The sequence below is a fragment of the Oryzias latipes genome, chromosome 14, assembly GCF_053564925.1.
Source record: "Oryzias latipes strain Hd-rR chromosome 14, Olatipes_Hd-rR_3.1".
NCBI lineage: Eukaryota > Metazoa > Chordata > Actinopteri > Beloniformes > Adrianichthyidae > Oryzias > Oryzias latipes.
The window spans coordinates 17,215,604-17,237,953 of record NC_136250.1 but is presented as its reverse complement, the minus strand read 5'-3'; the positions used below and the strand labels follow the sequence as shown (position 1 = coordinate 17,237,953).

The 22,350-nt window shown below is 38.3% G+C and overlaps 1 protein-coding gene across 6 annotated transcripts in view; it reads right to left on the bottom strand.

Moving 5' to 3' along the window:
• Positions 1-22,350, bottom strand: part of gria3a (glutamate receptor, ionotropic, AMPA 3a) — a 77,452-nt gene that overhangs the window by 18,830 nt on the left and 36,272 nt on the right. For all 6 annotated transcript variants that reach the window (XR_013647633.1, XR_909990.4, XM_078931265.1 and 3 more), the window contains 8 exons: positions 11,586-11,639; positions 11,247-11,408; positions 10,399-10,566; positions 9,725-9,829; positions 7,623-7,730; positions 5,792-5,998; positions 3,152-3,525; positions 115-313 (listed from right to left, as the gene is read on the bottom strand). Coding sequence is in view for 4 of the 6 variants with exons in the window: in XM_078931265.1 (XP_078787391.1) it covers positions 115-313; positions 3,152-3,525; positions 5,792-5,998; positions 7,623-7,730; positions 9,725-9,829; positions 10,399-10,566; positions 11,247-11,408; positions 11,586-11,639 (1,377 nt within the window). In the remaining 2 variants the exon portion in view is untranslated. The remainder of the gene's footprint in view (positions 1-114; positions 314-3,151; positions 3,526-5,791; positions 5,999-7,622; positions 7,731-9,724; positions 9,830-10,398; positions 10,567-11,246; positions 11,409-11,585; positions 11,640-22,350) is intronic.

The window sequence follows — 22,350 nt, the reverse complement described above, 5'->3', positions numbered from 1 at the left end:
TACATTTAAAACGCAAGGAAAGCTCCAGAGATTTGCTGATGTCTGAGCTATTGGCTGACAGAGTCCGGACAGAACTCATTATGCAATGAGCCGACGGCTGGCTGAGACACTTACCCTAAAGAACTCCTTGGTGGAGCCTGAGTCTAACGTGCCATAAGCGATCTCTGTCTGCTTGGCCAGATCCTCAGCACCCTCTATGGGTGAGACCATCCTCTCCACGGTGAGGAAGGCAGCCAGGTTTGCCGTATAGGAGGAGATGATGATGAGGGTGAAGAACCACCACACGCCCCCAACAATACGACCAGACAGAGACCTAGGATGGATGAAGAAGAGCAGACAGCGACATGAGAGGATCCTGTCAGCTGAGACCTGGCTGTTTAGTTTGATTCTTTGGGAAATGTGTTCCACTCAGCAGATAAACCAATGAACAGGAAAACGATCAATGTTCCTGTTGATCCGTTCTATCATTAGAATTTAAAATAAGTTTCATTAGCCTCATTTATCTGTCTGTAAAGATGATCAGTTCGTTAAAATGAATACTTAAAGCCTCATTAACTTAATCTAGCTATTTAGAGTCTGAAGAAACTGAGCAGAACAGTAGGCCAAAACTCAACATATCTTTCCAAGTTTGTTTTGTTTAAGATGAGACATTTTTGCAAATTTTTATTGGATTTATCTAATCAGATTTTAAATCACACAATGCATTAATTGTTTTTTAAATGCAATTTATTGATTTTAGTCTGTGGAAAAAGACGCTTTATTGTTTTTGTTTTATTTTGTAAAGCAAGTTTAACAAAAAAAAAACATGAAAAAGAGGTTTTGGAATAAGAATTAAAATATGTTTAGAATTAAAATGAACTGTTGAATAAATGGAACCCAACAGTACATGGTTACAATCGCACAATTTTCTGGATCAAGACCAAACTTTGAAGTAACAGTAAAACTCTAACCTCCCCTATTCTAATGTGGTGCAAAAATAACAATATAAAGTTTGTATGTTTATAGATGACTTCATGAAACTTCCTGTTCTTCTCTGACATCACCTCTGGTCCGACTTACAGTGACCCTGAAGTACAACTCACACCAACAAATTACTCAATGCAAAAGAACTATGTAGATCACAACAACAATTAAAAAGCAGAAAAATATATAATAAAGCAACATTACATTTTAGAAATCAAAATAAAAACAAAATTCAAGAGACCAAATCCAATCAAAACACAGTTCCAAAAAATCAAACAAAATAAAAAGAAAAGGTTTTGGAAAATAAGGTCATTTTCTGAATTTAAAATGTCTGCTCACTTTTAAAATGTAATATTTTTCTATTTTTTGCTATCTTTTTTAATTGCTGTTGTGATCTTTAATATATTTTTAGGTTACGTGATTTGTTGATTTGCACTTCCGAGCCACCGTACTTACCTGAAGAAATGACATCTGCTTTGTGCTGAGTTGTTTAGCATTTTTAGTTTTTCTGCAATACAATTTATGAACAACATTCAATCTAAATGGCACAAAGCCAAGAGACTTGTGACTGAAGTCTATACCTCCAGACCCGCCGGAAAGTTTGGGTTAACCTCTTAACCCTTGTGCTATCTTAGGCACTTTAACATTGGGAGTTGGGTCATCTAGACCCCACAAGACAGTGCACTAAACTTTTTTCTTGAATGATTTGTGATCTTCACTGGTGTCCATGGATTACATGAAATCCTCTTCAACATTATCCACCTGTGTCATGGTAGGGAGAACACGTCAATGGTCATCTTGACCCCATAGGATAGCACAAGGGTTAAGACCTGGAATCCACGTCACATTTTTAGTTAAACTCCCGCAGTGAGACATTTTCCTTAACTGGGGACCTTTGACTATGTGTTTAGAGGGTTAGCTCAAATATCAGCACTGGTCTTAAGAGGTTAAGGTTTACAATTTGCAAACCCAGACATGTTCAAATGTTCAGAAATTTTTTGTTTTATACATAAAATTCTATCAGATAACATTATATGTGTTTCCATTTTGTGATATTTTGCACAGACAATACTACCATGTATACTGAACAGAATCAATCAACATCTATTGTCTAAAATTATGCCTCATTCTGAGATGACCTACAGTATATCTTTCAATGAAGAACGTGTCAAAAAAATAACGTTTAATTTAATACCAGCACTTTCCAAAATGTAGATTTTTTTTTCTTCACTATTTGAAGACAGGTGTGTGTTTTAGTCACCTTTCTGCTTTATTTGACCACTTGAATTGTGTTTTACCTATGATGACATCTGGAACAATATAGGGTTAAAGGTATCACATAGGGATACATGCAGACTGGCAGGAACATGGAATTGAACCACAGACCAACTTACTGGAGAACATTTAAAAACTGTTTTAAATGAATGAAGAAACAGTGAAAAATCTCAGCATACTGCATATTTTCAGTTAAACAAATGCTTTCATAAGGCTCATTTTGCTATGATGATTTGACATTAAATCCAGACAATTCCAAACATTCATCTCCATCTTTTAAATATACCTCGTCACTAAATGTGTTTCTCTTAAAAGACAGAACTATGAAAGTTTTGCATTGATTATATCATCTCAGGCAGTAAACAATATATTGCCAGACGGACTAAAGAATTGTGAGAGCTCAAGAAAACTTCCCTGCAGATCTAAGCAAAAAGAAGACATAACAAAGTAAGCAAGTAAAGCAAAAAAGATGAGTAGATGAATTGATAAATGAATGAAAGGTGGCATGATTCTGGTTTTTCAAATGTGCATAATGGTGTCACGTGATGTTAGTTTTCCACACAAAACGCATTCAGTGTGCCAGCAGATGACCATAAAATGGGACATGCAGCAAAAACACGGTAGCCCTCCAAGAGTCATGAGGAATTTAAGATGCTAGGAAATGTGCTGACCCCAGTGCATTTTACAGCTCTCAGCATGGTGGATATACGTTATTTTGTTTCAAAACAAACGAGGGAACAGAGAAAGGGAAGGACGTGCAGCACAGTGGAGCATGAAGCTGGGTGGGCAGGAGAAAAGCTCAAAATAACCTATATTCACCATTGCATGATGGAAATGTGTTTATGGGACTATAAAATGCAGAGAGATGACAAGGACGTCTGACAGGTGGTGGAGAATGAACACAACAACCAACCTTGGTGAAATATCGCATCCTTGCTGCATGAAGGCACCCAGGGAGAACCACAGGCTATTAAAAATCCCAAAGTCGTTTGGAGGGTCAGGGGGGCTCTGAGGGTCTTTGGCCTCATCGTTCTCGTCCAGATGCCACTCATAAGGGCTGAAACGGCTCACCAGGAAGAGTACCACGCTCACACCGATATAGGCGAAAACTATACACATCCAAATCTCATAGGCCAGTGGGTCCAGGAAAGAAAACACCCCTGGTTTGGACTTCTGAGGTTTCTTTATCATAATGGAGATGCCCAAGCTCATGAAGGGTTTTGAGAAGTCTATCACCTCTTCTCGTACCAGTGTTATGGTAAGTGGAGCCACAGCTATGTCAGCTCTCTGTGAAAATGGGAACAGGCACACGGGGGAGTTAGTTTTGAAAAAGAAACCAAGCAAAGTTTGAAAAAATAAATCCAATGATGGTGAATCCAAAATCAAACCAGGTCAGTTTTACAAACAGAAAAATAATCGGCAAAAACTACTATACCTTATTTATTTTTTTAAACACAATACAAATTAGATATTTAAAGACCCACTCCGCTTAAAATCCTTTTTTTGGTGATTTTAACATGTTTTTGTGACATTTTTCTGAGGATAAAGCACAAATATTTAAAAAATAAGCTTAAAATTGTATTTCTGAGTATATCTTTATTCAAATAGTTGTGTATCAGGAGCAGATGAAAAAAATGTCAGGAAAAGAGCTCATTTGTGGCATAGAAAATACGCAGGGTGGATCACAAGTTCCCTCCTCTGAGCTCTCAGCAACAGAGAGGGAAAGGGGGGCAGGTTCAATGGTCCTGTCTTTAACTCAGATGTGAATTTCTCATTTCTTTCAGCTGCTCTCCAGAAACTATGTCCTAGAAAATGACATATTTTGGCTAGAAACAGAATAATTAGAATAAAAAGAGTACTGGTGCTTTAAGAAAAGATCAAAAGATAATCGGAGTGGTACTTTAAACACATTAGAGCAGTCTTAGACAAAACAAAACATAGAAAACCTTCTTTGGTCAAAGTTAATAGCTTGGAGGCTACTGTCAGTCATCTCTGGGGATGACATTTGGCCACTCCTCTCAACAACATTGCTTTAGTTCATTGATGTTTCAGTCTTTTATTAATGCATAGCCGCACTGAGGTTCCATCAAAGCTTTTCAATTAGTTTGACAGCTCTGGACTTTGATGAAATCAATTCTGAATAAATACTGTTTGATTTTCTCTCAACTCTGTTGTTGATTTGCTGCTGAGGTTCAAATCCTTGTCCTGAAGCTATATACCCAGTTTTATTTAAGCCATGTCTGTTAACATCCAACTTCACATTTAAGTGAAGATACCTCTACACAGCGGAATTCATAGACAATGCATGCCTGCAAAGCGATCAGGTCTGGTGGTTATGAAACAAAACCCAATCATCACACTTCCACCACACTAGGGGTTCAGGAAAAAATATTATCATTCAGTTAAGTGTTGAGTGTCAGAATACAGCTGCCCAACTTTGGGCCTGGAGGAGCACGAATATGCAACCCTAAACTAGAACTTCTTTGAGAGGTTTATGTTACTTTTAATTTATATTTGCTCTAATCAACTTAAACATTTAAAACCCCCCTTTTTTTTACTTTAAGATAACTTTAAAAAAAACATAGTCTGGAAATAAAAACTAACAATTGTTTAAAGTACTTTACCTTTTCTTGATGATGATTCTCACTTTTTAACCTCAAACCCCTAATAAATAAACAATCTTGCTATTTACAGGAGCAACGTTTAAGGAACAGCATTTGCTCCTTTTGGGATTTTGCAGGTATCTTCTCACAGTGAGATAGCCTTAGCATGCCCTCACACTGTCGCTCTTTATTCCTTTTTCTTGAATAATAAGCTTAGCACCAATCAGCTATTCTTTTTGATGTTTTTACATTGAAACCTAAGTATTTAAATCTTTGTCTCCCTAATGAATCGAGCAGTGTTGCAAGATAAAAAGGGAGGGGATTATGCAAGCTGTTCATGAAATTTGAATCAGCCTTTTGAAATACACCTCAACCAGATCTTCTGCAGTGTCCAACAAAGAAGCCCTTGGCGTCACACTGCACTGACATGCGTCTGCAAATACTTGGGCTTCATTTTATTCATTTTCATTTACTCTTTAACTGAGCTTTAAAGCACAGAAGAAATGAGGAGGATCCTATCTGTGATCTGTTACAGTGGGTAACTACAGGTCTCTGATTCAAAATTCTGCAGTGATGCGCAGTTTGCATGCTGATTTATTTTCCTGCTACGAGTTTTTTTTTCCATTACTCATTCAGCAGCTGAGATCTCATAAAAAATGCATAACCTCTTGTTAGAGCCAGCCTTAGTTTCAGTTATCAAAATCAAGCATGATAAAACCTTCAAAGTGGATTAATCTGTTTTAAAAGGGTTTTAAATCAGATTAAGTTTAGACTTCAACAAACATTTCATGAAGAACTCCACAGTAATTGACATATAACAAAAATAATAATAATGATCAAGCATTGCAAGTGTTGGATTTGATTTTGAACAAACATGAATAAAGAGGTTTTATGTAGCCTCTCTTAATGCCTGAAACATCAATCGTTTAAAAGCTCCTGCTGGTACTTACCCCGTAAACCAGTTCACCCACCATCCCGTTCCAGGTTTTGGTTTCCGGATCTCTGGCTCCGTATTTCCCATCCGGCACTACGGACAGCTTATATCTTATCCCGACATGCTTTGCAATTTCAGAAGCTAAATCGACACAGTAGCCTTCATATCTGTCATTCCCCTCCAGCTGCATAAAGTTTTTCTTGTACATCACATATGGAGCTTCCTGTTAATTAGACAGAATTTTGAGTTTATAGCAAAAAAGAAAGAGCATATCCACAGAGGCCAGATATCACAGGTCACACCATGGATAATGTGGCATGCACACATGCAGGGATGCTCCCACCCAGCAAATCCGAAAGCAAAAAAACTAAAAAGCTAGATGTGGGACACATGAGAAGACAAACTAAAGCCATATTATTGGGGAATTTGACAGACAAAAGGGAAACTGAAGAAGCTGTAAAGCCTCTGACACGTAAAGTAGGCAAAGCAGGCTGTCGAGCTCCCTCATGCTATCTGCGAACACAATCTAAATCTTTTAAAACGGGAAGCAGGGGGGGGGGTTAAATGTACTTTGCATCGTTGTGGCGCAAGGGAGGGGGAAGGAAAAGTTAAATGGAGCACTTTTCCAGTTCATACAGTCAAATAAAGTTCATCAAGTAAACATCAGTGACAGGAGAGAGATTGAAGTCATTCAAAAGAGTTTTTTTTCCTTTTTTTTTGCAAAAATAACAAAATAATCTGCTTTTTCCTTTTGATTATGTGGGTAGATCAATACTCATCACCAGCCTGACTTCTGAGAAAACATCATCTCCATCCACAATGTAAAACATGTGTCATTAAACATGAATCAATGTCACCTTGAGATTTTGAAAAATGGGGTTTCACTTTGTCGTAGGGCGTACATGTTTTCCAGGTCTTGTTTTGCTTAAGTCTCAATGGTTTTCACATCTTCAGAGGAGAGTTGTATTCGCTTGTTGTGCGACACCAGTCGCATCCATCACCTTTAATGTCTCCTCCGCTCAGCAGTCATGTACAGTTGTTACTCAAGACAAAATGAAAGGGTTGTCTCTCAATCAATGAGACCCCTTTTAATGGTATAAATAAGTAAAAATGAAGTCAATGAAATGACCGAGGTGGCTAAAATAATTATTGTCTTCAGTGAAAAACTAAAAGTATGTCTGGTGAATAAAAAACAACAAAAAAGATGCTTTTACTTTTATTTTCTCCCTATTCTCTCCAGCCTGGTGGTGATGGCAGTGAGTTTCCAGACACTGAAATGAGAATGTATGATTTTTTTCATTCTGAATTTGCCTAAGATGAAGCCATAATAGGCAAAGCCAGAAGGAACACAGAGCCATGGTTTTAAATGTAAGATAAGGCGCACCTTATTTTACATTTAAGGGTGGCCGATGACCTCTATTCTCCAGCCTCATCTAGCTGTGTTGGCAAACTGGTGCTGGCTGAACCTTGACCTGGTGTTTGCAGATCATTTCATTTGAATGTCACTGACAGATTACTTCATGAAAGGGAAAGATTTTTACTTACGTACGCACTCAATGTGAAAACCATGTTTATGTCTACAGTTAACGTTACCAAAGCCGTTATTGTGATGTCACTACTACAACAGCCCTCTGGAATATAAAAAAACCAAAATGCTTTGACACCCACACGGATACAGTTGAAACACTCTTTGTGAATCGACTGTTTCAACATGTAGTGAGTGGATGGAAAGCAACTGAAAAATAAAATAATTCTACCCTCCCAGGACAGATTGCAACAATGGACACCTTGACCTTGAGTGGCAGAAATCTTAAGGTGAAACACTTAAAACTTGCTTGAGAGTGTACCATAATAGTAGTGACCACAATTGTTCGGTTTTCCACAGAAGAGGACTCGTTGGTGACCTGCTGATCCATTATATATACAAATTTTTCGTACTCATTCCAGTAGCCGATCTGAAAACAACACAAAGACTCAGAGTTATCACAAAAGCATTTGACAGAAGACTCTCCAGGTGTGTGTGAGTTGGCTTTATCGGTGCAACTGGAGGCACTTTAACTTTGCCTGATATACGATTTAATAAAAAAGTGTGTAGCGGTGCCTCTCGCTTCACCTGGACCATGCTGCCGCAGAGTAGGAGTAATCTATTCCTGGCTCAACAAATCCCCTGTTACATAACAACAGGTAGTACCCACGGAAGACTACTAAAATGAATAACAAGACGAAAAAAACTCTACATGTGCTTTATCTAGCCATGTTTTACTGATTCATTAATAAGGAGAAGAAAATAAACCCAAAACTGGCCTGTAACAGCTTACCCCGAGAGGATTCCAGTTGCTGCATTATGTTTATTCCTGGCTCTAATTTTTTCCGCCAAGAAGAAGTCTCCTATTTCTGGTTGCTCTAACTCATCCTTCTGTTGCCACCGCATATTGTCTTACACTGAGGTTGGGCATGTGGGCTGCTGATGTATGATGCCTCGTGAGATGAGCTGCACGGACGTTATGGGGCCGCCTGGGTGTCAGTTTTTGTGAGAACTTTAGGGTGGTGCAGTTTCTGCAGCCCAGCCGGGGTCACGTTTGAAGCATGCACATGTTTTAGACTTGAGTTTGCCTTTGGCACCCACCATTATAAAAATCTCACTGACAGCAGTGGAATTTTGAAACTGGAGATTCATCCACTTATCATGGTCCAATTAAAACTGAAAAGTGACTGTTAGCAGGCTGTGCCCTAAGTTTAGTTTACTAGCTAAACAAGCCATACTTATAAGTCAGAGTTTTTAAAAATAAAAGCAGCACCTTCTTTTATTTTTATGAAAGCAAGTGTGTCCATATAATATATTGAATGAATATCATAACTTCTGCTGGGTGTGTGGCTGTAACTAATTTATAGTGAATACCAAATGAGATTATGTTACATTCTGTCCATTTACCACGCGTTTTAACCACTCCTAAGAACTGTGGGCAGGATGGGGTAAAGTGTTCTACCAAAGTGGAGTGAGTTTTCCTCGTAAAACGCTCTTCGGGGCAACAAAAGCTCTATTAACTCTGTATGAGTTGCCCCATTAAAAAAAAAAACTGTGTTGTTTTTTTTTAGGTTAACCAGAAACGGGTAACCCACAAAAACCCGTCACAGGACCCGAATGAGCTGAACTACTTTAAATCCTTCCCAAAAGACAGAACTGTGGGGTTTCTGTGCTCAGTGTGTTAAAAACTATTATAAAGTTTAACTTGGGACCCAAGACAGTCTGATGCAGACATGGAATAGCCCTGCCTCATTCAAGTGGCCAAACCCTCATTTCCATACGGAAAATCTCATCAATCTATTTGTTTGCATGTGCTTGTGCCTGAAGGCAAAAGCCAGATGAATATGAATGTTAGCAACTCTTCTCTTTTTGTGTCCAAGCCTACACTACATGTGTATGCTTACATTAGTATGCTTGTATACTTTTACACAAAGAATAATAGATATTTTTCTAAAACGTGCAGTTCTCACCTTTAGGCTGACACGTTAAATTACCGTGTTATGCACTTTAGTTGCTCCTGTTTCTGCTGCAATCATAAAAACTAAAGTACAAATGTGATTGTAGTTCTTAAAATGCTAATTTCTGGGGGGAAAAAGCTCAGAAAATGATCTATTTTCTAGACAGATGAGCCATTCACAAGTATAAAATGCTATTTTTAACCTGTGATATGTAAACAGTAAATTTAGATTTAACTAATAGAGATAGAACACTTACAATGACAAAGGAAATGAGATCATTCTGGTAAATTTTGTAATATTCATATATGTGCACCCTCTAATTTGCTGAAATTTAAAGAAAAAAAGAAAACCTTTATGTCTTTTCTTAATTGAGCTAAAAAATATAAAGATATTATTATAACATGCAGGACCTGCTAAGGACAATAATTAAATTATGACAGATGTTCTCAAGGCTGAGCGCTCTTACCCTCCTGGGACCTGCAGGTTTCATTTCATACACATCAATGCTGTAATTAGCACGTCTCCCAAATGTGTCAAACTGGATGTTTCCTGTCATACCTTGTACTTGGACCTGCCGTGTGCAAAGAGAAGAATAGTGTGTGTCAGGCATCAGCACCTGAGCAAAATCTTTGCATGGCAATAAATGCTATTGGTTTATTCTAAACTAAATCTATACATTACAGGACTGAGTTTCTGAACATAATGCACACAGTGATCCAAAATTTATTTTAAAACTTTGGTTTTTGCTGTTAAACTGCAGTGTTCTCTCGCTGTGTTGTAAATCAGCTTTCGCAGTTTAGCTGTTTCTCATATGTTTTTCAGTGCCGTTTCGCTTTTTTTTTCTTGCGCTATGTTCTGCGCCCTCATTGGCTGTTGGCCTTGTTAGTCAATCTCCTCTGTGCCATGCATCCTGTACAGAATGTGTACATAGAATTTACATAAATCTTCAATCATGCTCAGATCTTTGTTTTCATAATTTAATTCAGGACTTATTTTTCAAAGAACTTTGAGAGTTTAAACAAGACACAGCCCTAAAACATCTGTGATTGTACTTTTTTTAAGTTATTTTTACAATGTAACTCCCACGATAAATGAGGGACTACTATAGTCCAAATTCCAAGGTAAGAGAGTTATTCCTACCATTTTGAGGGCTCTTTCTATATCAATGCCTTGGCTCCAGGGCACAGCTGGGTTCGCGAGACAGTCACCAGCGCTCCCCCTGCGAGAAACATCTACTCTCTGTCGTCGAAGATACCGGAAGGCCTCAGCAATCACGAGAATGGCATCGTGAGTCAAGGCTGATGTGTACTGAAACAAAAAGCCACAACAAATCCACAAAACACCTTAGCGCACATGTGTCAAACTCAAGGCCCGCGGGCCAAATGTGGCCCTCCATGTCATTTTATGTGGCCCGCAAGAGCATAAAAGTTTTTAATTTATCAAAATAAAAATAAAAATTGGTGTGTATTTATTCATATCTAGGGGGAATTGGACTTGAAATATCAGATTGGACAACTTTACATTAGGACTTAAACACTGTCCATATAACCTAACCTGACAGAATAAAATGTAAAAGGATTTATGCTAGAGTAACAAACAAAAGTATTTTTTCTATGCAACTGTAATTGTCACTTTAAAAAGTTATAATAAATAACTAAATAAATAATTTAACATTAAGGAGTAGTTACATTTATTTTTCATTACATTTAGTTACATGTATAAGTCATGTCTGGCCCCTTATGGTGATGTGGCCCTCGGTGAAAATGAGCTTGACACCCCTGCCTTAGCGGCTCCACACAACAATGTCATAGCAGCACATCCTTTTTTCTTTTACAGCTGTGATAGTGATGATAAAGACACTCTTCATAAACATGGAAGACTTAGATATTTTCTCTTGAAAGTTGGAGAGTTCCAACTTTAAAAGTTCAACAGTGCTGAGATAGTCTTTGCATCATCAAGTGCATCATCAGCAGCTATGCTTCACTGACCTTCAGCGGAGTGTTTTTGGCTTCTGGAAATTCTCTTTCATCCAAGCGTTCCCAGCGCTGGAGGAACTGCTGGACGACAGTGCTGTCTGGGTTGATGATCTGGAATCCTGTGATGTTGGCCCCACCAGAAAAAACCCTGTCCAGGCTCACGTTTGAAAAACCCTAAGAGCAAAGAGAACAGCAAACTGACAGTAAAAAAAAAAAAGATCTTTAACAACTCAAAAGGGCTTCAATTTGTCCACTGAGATCTTATTTGTTTGACTTGTGTGCTTTGAATGTTGCACCAAATTGCATCACTTGTTTTTTTTACTGTTGTGTTGAGTTGTTGCTTGCTCTCACCAGGTTGGCGAGGATGTAGTGGTATCCTCTGCTGTTCTTTCCTGAGGTCACCACCTACAAGTTAGAGCAGAAGACACGATGAGTCACATTCACAACAGTCAGAGTGCAAAGACGACTAAGCGTCAACAAAAAGCTGCAGAGTCAAAATATTTAGGGAAGGCACAGCATTTGCACAGACCACAAGGAGCATGTGAGCACATTAGTGTGTTTGTATGAGAGACACACACATCTAGTTGGGAAAAACTGCAATGACAGGCCTTGTTCCTTTTCATTAACTTCAAAATATAAAACAAGGTCATGGCTCTGGAAGACCTCCCTCTTCTTCCAAAGCAGCGGTGATCTGCAAGTTTCAGCACGCGAGTCATCGTTAAACCCAGAAATGTTGGACTTCACCTGTCGGAAGCAGCAGAAACTGACAGAGCTCCATTTGCTGTTTTCTTTCAACTTCTGTGCTGGTAAAAACTCATTTTCTCTCCATCACCGACCACGCAGCTTCAAAAAGAAACTGTGGGGGTGGAAAGTTTTTTTTATTTTTTTATTCTCTCCGCACTTTATTTTTTTACACTCCTCCACAGTCTTGATAAGAGCACTCGGCCACAGAAATCGTCCACTGAGATAGTGATATCTCTCACAATGCATTTTATTAAAACAAAAAAAACATCCATGTAGTCTTTATTTTCCTTCTCATTAAGTCTGACTTGAAAACAGTGGTTTCAGTCAAACAGGCACAAACCTCCCTGTGCACGGTTTTCACTCGTGGTCATTCAGTTTAAAGCCTTCTGCTTACTTCTGCCTTACGGGCTCATAACAACCTCCAAAGGGAGAAGGTTCTCAAAGCCTCAAGGCTGAGTCGGTGACAGGTTTAAACATCTGAGCAATAAATCCAGTCACATTCTCAAACTGATTCATTTCTGTTCAGATTTTCAGGGCTGCAATTTAATATTACATTCTCACATAAAGACTTTTACTTGAAAGTAAAACATTACTTCATACTTTTTAAAGTTGTTGCTTTCTTTTTTAACCCTGGGGAGAAGGTAGCAACACAGCACATGGATGCACAGTGGGTGTGGAACGATTCATTTCACTGATTTGATTGGAATCATTATTTGTGGTTGTTAATACAGTTCAATGTCTATTGGTTCATTTTGAACGATCTGATACACGGTTCCTAAAACTGAGCCAGGACATCTTCAGTCAAAACTTCCATCAGTGTGACTCAGAGAGAAATACCTGGGCACTTAACAGTGCAGGTGAAGTTTTTCAGATTCCTTGTATTTCATGCAAAATAATCAAGTGTAATATTAAATATGTTTTCAAACAAACAAGTAAAAAAGAATTTATGTAAAATCCTTTCATTCATTCATTTCCTATTCCGTTTAGTCCCTTTCGGAGTCACGGGGCTGCCGGAGCCTATCCCGGCCACTTGTGGGCGAAGGCAGGGAACGCCCTGGACAGGTCGATTTATGTAAAATCCAGTCAAATTTAAGTGTCAGAAGACAGAGCTCTGTCTCCTTGTCTGGTCACCAGCGGGAACCGTCTCCATAGTTCTGAGTGCACTACATCTCCCAACAACCCCTGCGCACAGGTCCTGTATGCCACACACCTGCCTTTTATTTGCAATCACTCACAGTATACTTAAGCACTATACTGACTCACTTAGTGTAAAGTATTGTTGTTGCCACTCTGCCTGCATTATAGAGTGTTATATCCTATTTCTTCTCTGATGCTCCCATGCTCGTTTTTGACTCCTGCCTGCCCGACCCCGATTCAGCTTTGTGGACTTTTAGCTGTGCTAATAAAACCTGCTGCAATTGGATTCATCTGTCTGCCCGTTCTTGTGACAGTTAGTTTCATAAAGTTCATCCCACACATAAAATTAATACAAACAAAACCTTTTGATAACAATCATATGGTCACATAAATTATTTGTAAAATTCAAAGTGTTTCTATACATTGGACTGGAATGATGGCTTGATAATTTTTTTCTGGCATCACGTGTGTTTGGTCCACTATGATGGCACTGGTCATTTTTACGTTAGAGCAAAATAAACCTATGGGGCCTCAATCTAACTTGTATTTTCCTATATTGATTATGTTCTATTTATTCAATTTTGAAACAATTTCCTAATGGTATAGGTTGTTACAATTAATAACTTTTCTCAGACAGATCAATCTGGTTTGATCATATGAATATAAATCAATTTGTTGATTTCTTGATCAATCGTTAAAGTTCTAAGGCACAGACAACAGCCTCAGGTGAATTAATGGAGATGTGCAGCTTGCTGGAGTCAGTCCAACAATGACTACAGTTATTAGATCACCTGTAAACCTTGGAAAATCTCAGCAGCCTTCTAAACTCACCACAAAAGGTAGCCAAGACGACGTTCTTTTCAGAATGCTGTTGTCATAACATCTTTCCAGGACAAGTAGTTGAACACTAATGAAGGCATATGCCTGGCAGCGGGACTCAGTGGTTTGGTTCACCCTAAGGCTCTTTATGAACTTGTGAATCTGAATTTATCACACACATGAGCAAAAAAGCAGCTCACACTTCTGTTTCAACATCTATTCTGTGAGATGGGAGAAAAAGTATGAATAAATAAAATCTGATGATTTATTCAGTGTGTACATCCAACAAAGACAATAATGCTCACTACAGATTAGAGCATCACTAAACCAAACCAAAGCAGTACATAACTGCAGCTCTGTGTTGATCCAAAAGGCTTCAATTGCTTTTTTTTTTGCACTTAATCCAAGTATTTATTTTCAAGTTGATTGATATTTGACTTCTATAAAAGACAGAATCTCTTGGCAGCTGAATCATAAATGCGTGAGTGGGCATTAAGCGTGGCAAGGGACAGCTGTTCTAAAATAAAAAGACCCATTTGAAAACTCAGTTTTCCCAAAGCAAGAAAAAAAATAGATGATAAAAGTCAGGGATTTGTCTTGAGTTAATCTGCAGGCTCTGACACAACTGAATTTAAAACAATGAGAGCCCAAACTTTATGCAATCAGCAAAAAGACAGACTTTAACTTTAGATTAAAAAGGTGAAAAGGTGTCCAGGTACCAAAATATGTGTGTTTTTTTTTAAATGAATGATTGCCATTATTCAGTATCAGCAATAACTGCCACTGATGGATTGTCTTCTGTTACTCTGGATAAGAATAACAAGACACTGATAAAAATCAAATAAGAATTTATTTTTAAATTTTTTGTCTTTTTTGCTCATTATTTTATAATTTTAACATCCATGTTACCCAAATTGAAAGAGGAAGTAAAATAATTAGGCGAGGATTCAAAATTCCAGTTTTAAAGAGGCAATAGACCTGTAAACTGGCATTTAGAGCAGATTTTGAAGTTAGGATACATTTTTTGGCTGGTTTTGCTCTTCAGTCTGCTTTTAAAAGTGACTTTGATAGCATAAAAAATGTCTTTGAAAAGTCTTTAGTTTGGTAATCTCATGCCCTCATACTATTGTTTAATCTACTCCCATCCTCATTTCCATGTGAAATTTGCAACACTCAATTTGCCGGTGGATGTACTGCTTCCTCTGTCGGCAGCTCTGATATGAAGAAGAAAAAAAGCATGTGGCATAACAAATATTTTTAGGATCTCGGTGCTCCAGTTTCAGCTTCTCCTGGGATAACAGCTTTCTGTTGCTGCTCACATTCTCAGGGAACCTGGGATAGGTCAGGCACTAGTGTAGATAAAAGTATAAAACTTATTAGGACAAGATTTTCCACAGAATCTGTGTCTCACATGTTGCTTATTCAGTAATTGAAGGAAAAGTCAAACTTAATACTTGAGAGTAAAGCAGCGAGACAGGCAAACTGACTGTTTTAATAATTAATGCTTATTGAATGGAAACTTAAGTCAAGGTGCAATAAAGTCTTTTCTTCAGCTACTGTCAGAGGAAGACAGAAACGCAAAGGCATTCGGAGTTTCCACAAAGCAAAACTAGAAAAAAAACAACCTTAAAATCAACATCTATGAGGAAGATCCTCCCAAACAGACAATTGAACAATCTACATGCAGTCAAGCTGTGGGCTGATGGAAACCTACCAGGAGAGTGGGAGTCAATCTGGCAATGATAAAGTGTGGCAGTAGGGTTTCCATCAGTCCCAGATGTTTCTGATGGTTGTTTGTGAAGCCACCAGGTGAAAATTGAGACAGGTATTTGCTGTAATCCTCAACAGCATGTGTCTGTGTTATGAGAACGGAGGCTTAGGATTTAAGAAAAAAAAACAAAAGGAAAGCATATCTGGAAATTTACTTTTAGCAAAGTGAAACTAAGAAAATTGCTCTTTTTTAAATAAAAAAAGCACAATTTTACATTTTATATGGCTTAAATCAGCTCTAATGAAAAGGGTCATTTTTAAGTGTAAAAAACTGCTGTTAATTACATTAAGTACTTCCTCTTTCGGCTTCTCCCATCAGGGGTCGCCACAGCGAACAAGTCGCATGGTAAATTTGGCAATGTTTTACGGCGGATGCCCTTCCTGACGCAACCTTCTCAAACCGGGCTTGGAACCGGCACAGGGGTAGAGAAGGGAACAGGGAGCAGCCCGGAGTCGAACCCTGGTTTCATGGACGGAAGGCGCTGCAAACCAGCACGAGCTAAATCCAAAATTACTTTTGTGTTGAGCTCTAGCAACAAAGCTTTATAGACCCACTCTAATCATCTTTTGATCTTTTTTAAAGCATTCCCAGTGGTCTTTTAATTGTGATTTTAAAAAAAACTGTCATTTTCTAAGACATATCTTCTGCAGAGAAGCAGCAGTTATTTAGAAATTCGTCCCTAAGTTGTGGGCGGGACTGTTGGCATGGAGCAACCCCGCCTCCCTTCCCCTCCCCATAGCCGAGACCTCTGAGCAGGGAGCTAGTAGCCCGCCCAGCGCGTTTTCTACATCACAAATCATTTTTTAAACAGCATTTTTTCATCTGCTCCTGATTCATGACTATTTGAACAAAAACATCCCTAGAAATGCACTTTTGAGCTTAATTAATTAAAAACAAAAACAAAAAACATTTTCTTTATGTGGGTTTTTAACTTCTTGACTGAAGCACATTTGAGATAGAAAAGTATTTGGAGCCAGCTTCACTTCAGCAGGTATCCATTTATGAGTTGTTGAGCAAACAAGTCAGTCTTTGTTTGTAATATTTAATATCATATTGTCTAACTGGAGGCTGGTTTGAACATGTCTTTTGTATAATCAGAAAAACTGTTATGGGGTTATCATTTAGTGTTTGGACTGACAGGCAGCTGCCAAATGTTTAGCTCTTCAACGGGCGTGTTGAGTGGGTTCCAATAACTGTGGGGTTTCTTTATCTCATCTATTTCCTATTTTCAGAAAGGTCATGGTTTTATGATCTCATATTCAGATGAAGCCACAGAAAGAGCCAAAAAAAAACTTCATATATTTAAAAGAAACATTTAGATATGTGGATTAATCCTTTTCAGCTTCTATTTTCATTTCTGGTTCTTTGAATGTAAGTTTTAAACACCAAAAACCGAAACATAAAACAGTGGTCATGTCTTTGCTGCGGGCAGAATCAGAGCTGAAGGTGTCTTTGGAGAAAAAGAGCCAACTGTGAACGGGTATTTGTCTGTCCTCCTGCCACTGTGGAGGAGGAGGAGCAGGTTTGCTGGCCGGCCTGAGCCAAGCTGAGCAGCATGAGCATCAGCCTAAAAATTCCCAGGGGAACAGTTTCTAATTAAGCAGGCTGAAGCCACAATCCTGTGCAGAGCTGGATGTCTGCCCAAGTGCCTTCAAGAGGATTTGACTCACTCCTCACTGATGAAGGCTTCTTTTCCTCACAGTGACTGGTCACGTGCCTTCCTCAGATGTAGGACACAAAATCCTGAAGCTCATAACTGTCCTCTTATACAGCTAATTATTACTTTAGTACTCAAAACTGGACAAAGTATAGAGGAAAAGAATCTGGTTAATGATGAGGAAGAATAAGGCGGAATATCAGAGAAATGTTCCAGCAAAACTTTGCCTCAAAAATCAATAATCCAACAAAGAGCATTTGTCTGAATGCACAACTACTAGCCAAATACTGTTGGAATTCAGTCCTTTTATTTTATTGACTGGCAGCTTTAGTTAGTAAAACAGGTTGATAAAATTGCAATATTCTGGGTTGCAGTTATATGTGTGTCTTCCTTTAACTTGTTTTCTTAAGTGTTTCCTTAGGACAAACAAGCTGACATAAAGAAAACCGTACTATTTATGAGACCAAAGATTTTCCTTTTCCAATGCAGATTTCTAGTTAAATAGCTAAAGTGAAAACACAAAAATGAAATAAATTTAATTAGCGGTATAGAATGCTCTTTGTTGGATGTGACATAGCTCAAGGTGCAGCATCATAATCCCACTTTTCAAGCCACTCTTTCATATATAATTGATCAAATACAGTATAGAGTAGATATTGAGTGGTAAATGAAGCGGATGAAAGAATCATGCTTTCAGTGTCAACATACATAAATGTAGATATTAATGTTCCAACAGGGATCAGTAGTTTTCGTAAATCGTAATTTGAAATAAACTGAACAAATCTGACACTTATTCTGAAAATGACATCTCACACTTTTAATGATGGTTAAATTAAGTCTAAAAAATAAAAAACAATTATTTATGACTTTTTTGTGCTAAATAATAACCAAGGTATGTGCTAACACTTGGTTAAACCCAGAGGAAGAAACGTTTTTTCTTTTCTTTTTGACATGTTTGCTGATGGACGGCATGAAAGTGCAGAAGATCGCTAAACATGTCAACAGTCTTCATCAGTCCGCTGGCTCTTTCTTTCTTTGGAGAGCTGTCTTCATGTGACAATAAACACGATGACGTCATTTTGTGGAGCTCTCTGCCTCTAGGCAGGTGGAAAACTATCTAAGCTTCTGCTGAACCTAAAGCACTGAATTGCGTTTTGATGATGGTTAATGCTACGTATGCTTTTAAGTGACAGAAAGCCATGATAGTAGGGGAGCACGTTAAGGTAGTTTCAACCTGACTTCGAGTCCTGTCATCTGCACAAAGACACGGTGGATGTCGTCACCTTCAATGTCAACAAGATATAAGAAGGACTGCAGATTGTAAGGATGTGATGAACAAGAGAAAACAAATAGCTGGATGTTGAAATGAAACATTCTGGGTTGGAAATTAAATTTACAGAAAGGAAACTTTGTGAAAAATGCGTAAAAATAAATTTTGAATAAGAATATTTGTTTAAAAAAAACGTTTTTTTTAATCAAAATGAGCAGGCAAATGTTCATTAAAAGTGATTTGAATTCCAATCTTTCATGTGACAAAGTCAAATTCATCCGAGACTCGTCAACTGCTCCTCTAATTATGTTTGAGATTGTCCAAACAATAAAGAGTTTTTCCACTTTATGATGGGTGACATGATTTTAAAGCAAAACGACAACTAAGATCTCTCCTCCACACTGTCCTGAGTCTACACAACTCACACTCCAAAGGTTTCTTAAATATTATGCCTTGGAAAGGAAAACTGCAAACAGAACACACACATGCACACATAAGGTTTTTTTTTAAAAAGAGAATCGGGATTATTTGGTGTTTTCAGTCCTCCAAATCAAAGGACTTTGTAGTTTCAGGTTGTAAAGCTGCTCAAATTGACCGTTTATCCAAGAGGAGACTCATCGGCTTCTCTGCTCTCATGAGGGCTGTCAGGAAGGGAAGTAGGTTTGAAGTTGTCTCAGCAAATCTGAATCTCTTATCTGAGATGATGGCATTGATTTAGGCAGCGCAGTGGTGTGGTGCTTAGCACTGTCAGTAAAGCAGCAAATGCGTGTTAGGTTGGCTGTGGTCCTCTGGTTGTGTATTTTTGCTTAAATGTTTCTGTAAAGGGTTGAGAAAAAGCTCTACCAGCAGCATTTTCCAAAGCTGTAAAGGCCTCAGACATGAACAAATGCCAGAAAATCTTTGACTCCAAGGATCATCATGTGATCTCACATGAAGTTTCAGATGTTACTTTCATGCTTACTGAATGTGGAATCAGTGTGCCACTGGGGTTTCAGCAGAGCTCTCATTTCTTTCTGCAGAACCAGACTCTGAGGACCCCACAAGCTATCACAGCTCTGCCTTTCCACCGTGCAGCAGGAGGCTGGAGGTGACGGATCCTCTTAGGGGGCAACAACAAATCTACCGAGATTCAATTATTGATGAGAAGCCTCAAAGGTGCTGTCGCTCCATCTTTACTTTACTTGATGCAGCTGAAGAAATGCTCACAACATAGTCATCAACAAGCAAAAGCAGATGAGTAATCATCCAAACCTGAATGATGACTGTCTCCATATCAAGTGAGATGGAGAGATAATCTCGTGCACTTGAAAGCAACATCAAGTGAATACGTGTTACCTTCTGATGCCTGAGTGATGTCGGTTATGTTTGCTCACTTCCGCCTTCATGAGAGATCTTCCCTCTGGCTAGGAGGGTAGGCTATTTATAGTAGACTCATTGTTGTTGCTGTTATGGGACAGTGTGTCCTACTTACATTGGAGCTGATATTACACTAAAGCAAGTGTTGATGCCCCAGCTTGAATGAGAGAATAACTCTCAAGAGACGTGAGGTGTGGCTTTTCACTCTGGAGCATCTGGAGAGACTCTTGGCAGGCAGATGCTGTCTGTGATGCCACGTTCATTTGTGGCAGATAAAGGGATTATGATTTAAACAACCCGACGTGTCACAGACTGACCATCCATCCATTTTCTATACCCACTGTTTCCCTTTTGGGGGTCACGGGGTTTGCCGGAGCCTGTCCTGGCTACTATTGGACAAAGGCAGGGTTCACCCTGGACAGGTCGCTAGTCTGTCGCAGGGTCCTTTAAGAAGATTTTAAGCAAAAAACTGTGTTAAAGTAATACTAAATACCAGATAAGGCAAACATTTAGACCTCAAAAATATTCTGGGTAGAAGGAGACAGAGCAACACCTCTGTAGAGTAAAGCTCAAAGCCTTCATACTTCTTTCCAAAGAGCCACAGTTAGGATCTACTTATACCTAAGGGTTTCAAGTACAAATGAATCATGCAAATATTTTTCTATGGAAATCCTTTTCTCTTTAGTTGTGTACATCACAAAACCCCACCTCATGCATTTTTATTTGGTCACTTTTATATAGCATATTGCACGTATCCTTTGAGATCTCTCAACAGCATAGATCTAATGAATCAAATTTCCTTTTTGTACTTTATGTCATGATTTTTCCCTTTAACAGGAGTTCATCTGTGGAAAAACTATGCTTAACTGGATGCAAGTTTTAAGAAAGATTTTCATATGAATTATAATAGTTGAATCTTAGTAAAAAATATGTACCATCACAGGTTATGGGAAGACAAGATCATGTCAAGACCTAAGGTCCCACTCTGATAGCATTTTGATCTATTTTAAAAGCTTCCCAGTGGTCTTTTAATTATGATTTTGCTGATTGTATCCCATATAAAACCTGTGTCGTTTTCTTGGACATCGTTTCTGCAGAGTGGCAAGCGTTTATTAAGAATTTGCCTCCAAGTTGTGGGCAGAACTCTTGACACAGAGCAACCTTGCTCCGCCTTCATCTCCCATTTGCTGAGAGCTCTCCGTTTACACGCTCTCTCTAGTGTACTGCCCCTTACACCTCCAACCTAACATTACTGGTGCAACAAAAATGGCAAGCAATATCAAAGCTATCCAGCCGTACAGTTTTTTTTTTTTTTTTTTTTAAACTTGTTCTGTCCAACAGCTGAGCAAACAGATTAGAGCCGTACAGTTTTGAGTCAGGTGCAAGCTCAGATGAGGAAAATAAAGACGTACATGGATCTATTGTACATGGATCTATTTGTCTGCAAGTGGATGCATCAGAATGGAGCAGAGCAGGGCGCTTATGGCCCAACAATTGTCGTTTTAAAGTAACATTTACATTTATTTTTAAACTGTATTTTTGTCTGCTCCTGATTCACAACAATTTGAATAAATACATTTTTTTTGTCATATTGGGTCTTAAAATTTGACAAGAATGTAAAAATTTCTATACTATTTGATGGAATAAAGAAAAGACAGTCATTAATGTACTGAAAGTTGCACAACCTTAAACACGGAGTGTAGAGGTTGTCCCTTATTAATGGAATGCAGAATGAAAACAAACAAAGGTTTTCCTTTAAACAGATGACTTTTATACTTGTAGTGAACTAGATCAAGGAGTGGTTTTAGGAAATAGTCTAGAAGAACAAGCCTTAGGGCAGCACTTTACCAATCAGACTCTTTTTACAGTAAGTAAACTGCACTCAGCACTAAAATATGCTTGACAGCAGCTGGGCATTTGCCAGTATTCACCTAAACAGTCTGAGCTGTTCAGCAACTGTTCTCAGGAGGCAGTGTCCTATGAAATTAGGCATCACTTATACTGATGCCTCTCCTACACTTTCAAATAGGACTGACAGAATTCTTCTGCTGGGATTTGTTTTTATTTTTATTTTTTTGGAAGAGTGTGGGACAAAATAATCAGAAAAAAATAGATGCATTTTAAATATGTGGGTAGGTTTACATGGCAGTAGGTTTTCAGGCAAAAATTAAGTTTTGTTTAAATCGGAAAGAGCCTGATGATTTATTTATTTGCGTCGTTTTCTGTACTGGAGTGAAAAACATCTAAAAAGACTAGTTAATAAAATAGTTAAAGGTTTTCTGAAAACAACAAATTTAGAGATTTAAATTTTTTTCCATCAAAGCCTAAAAAAACATTTTTGAAATACCTGTACATGTCTACT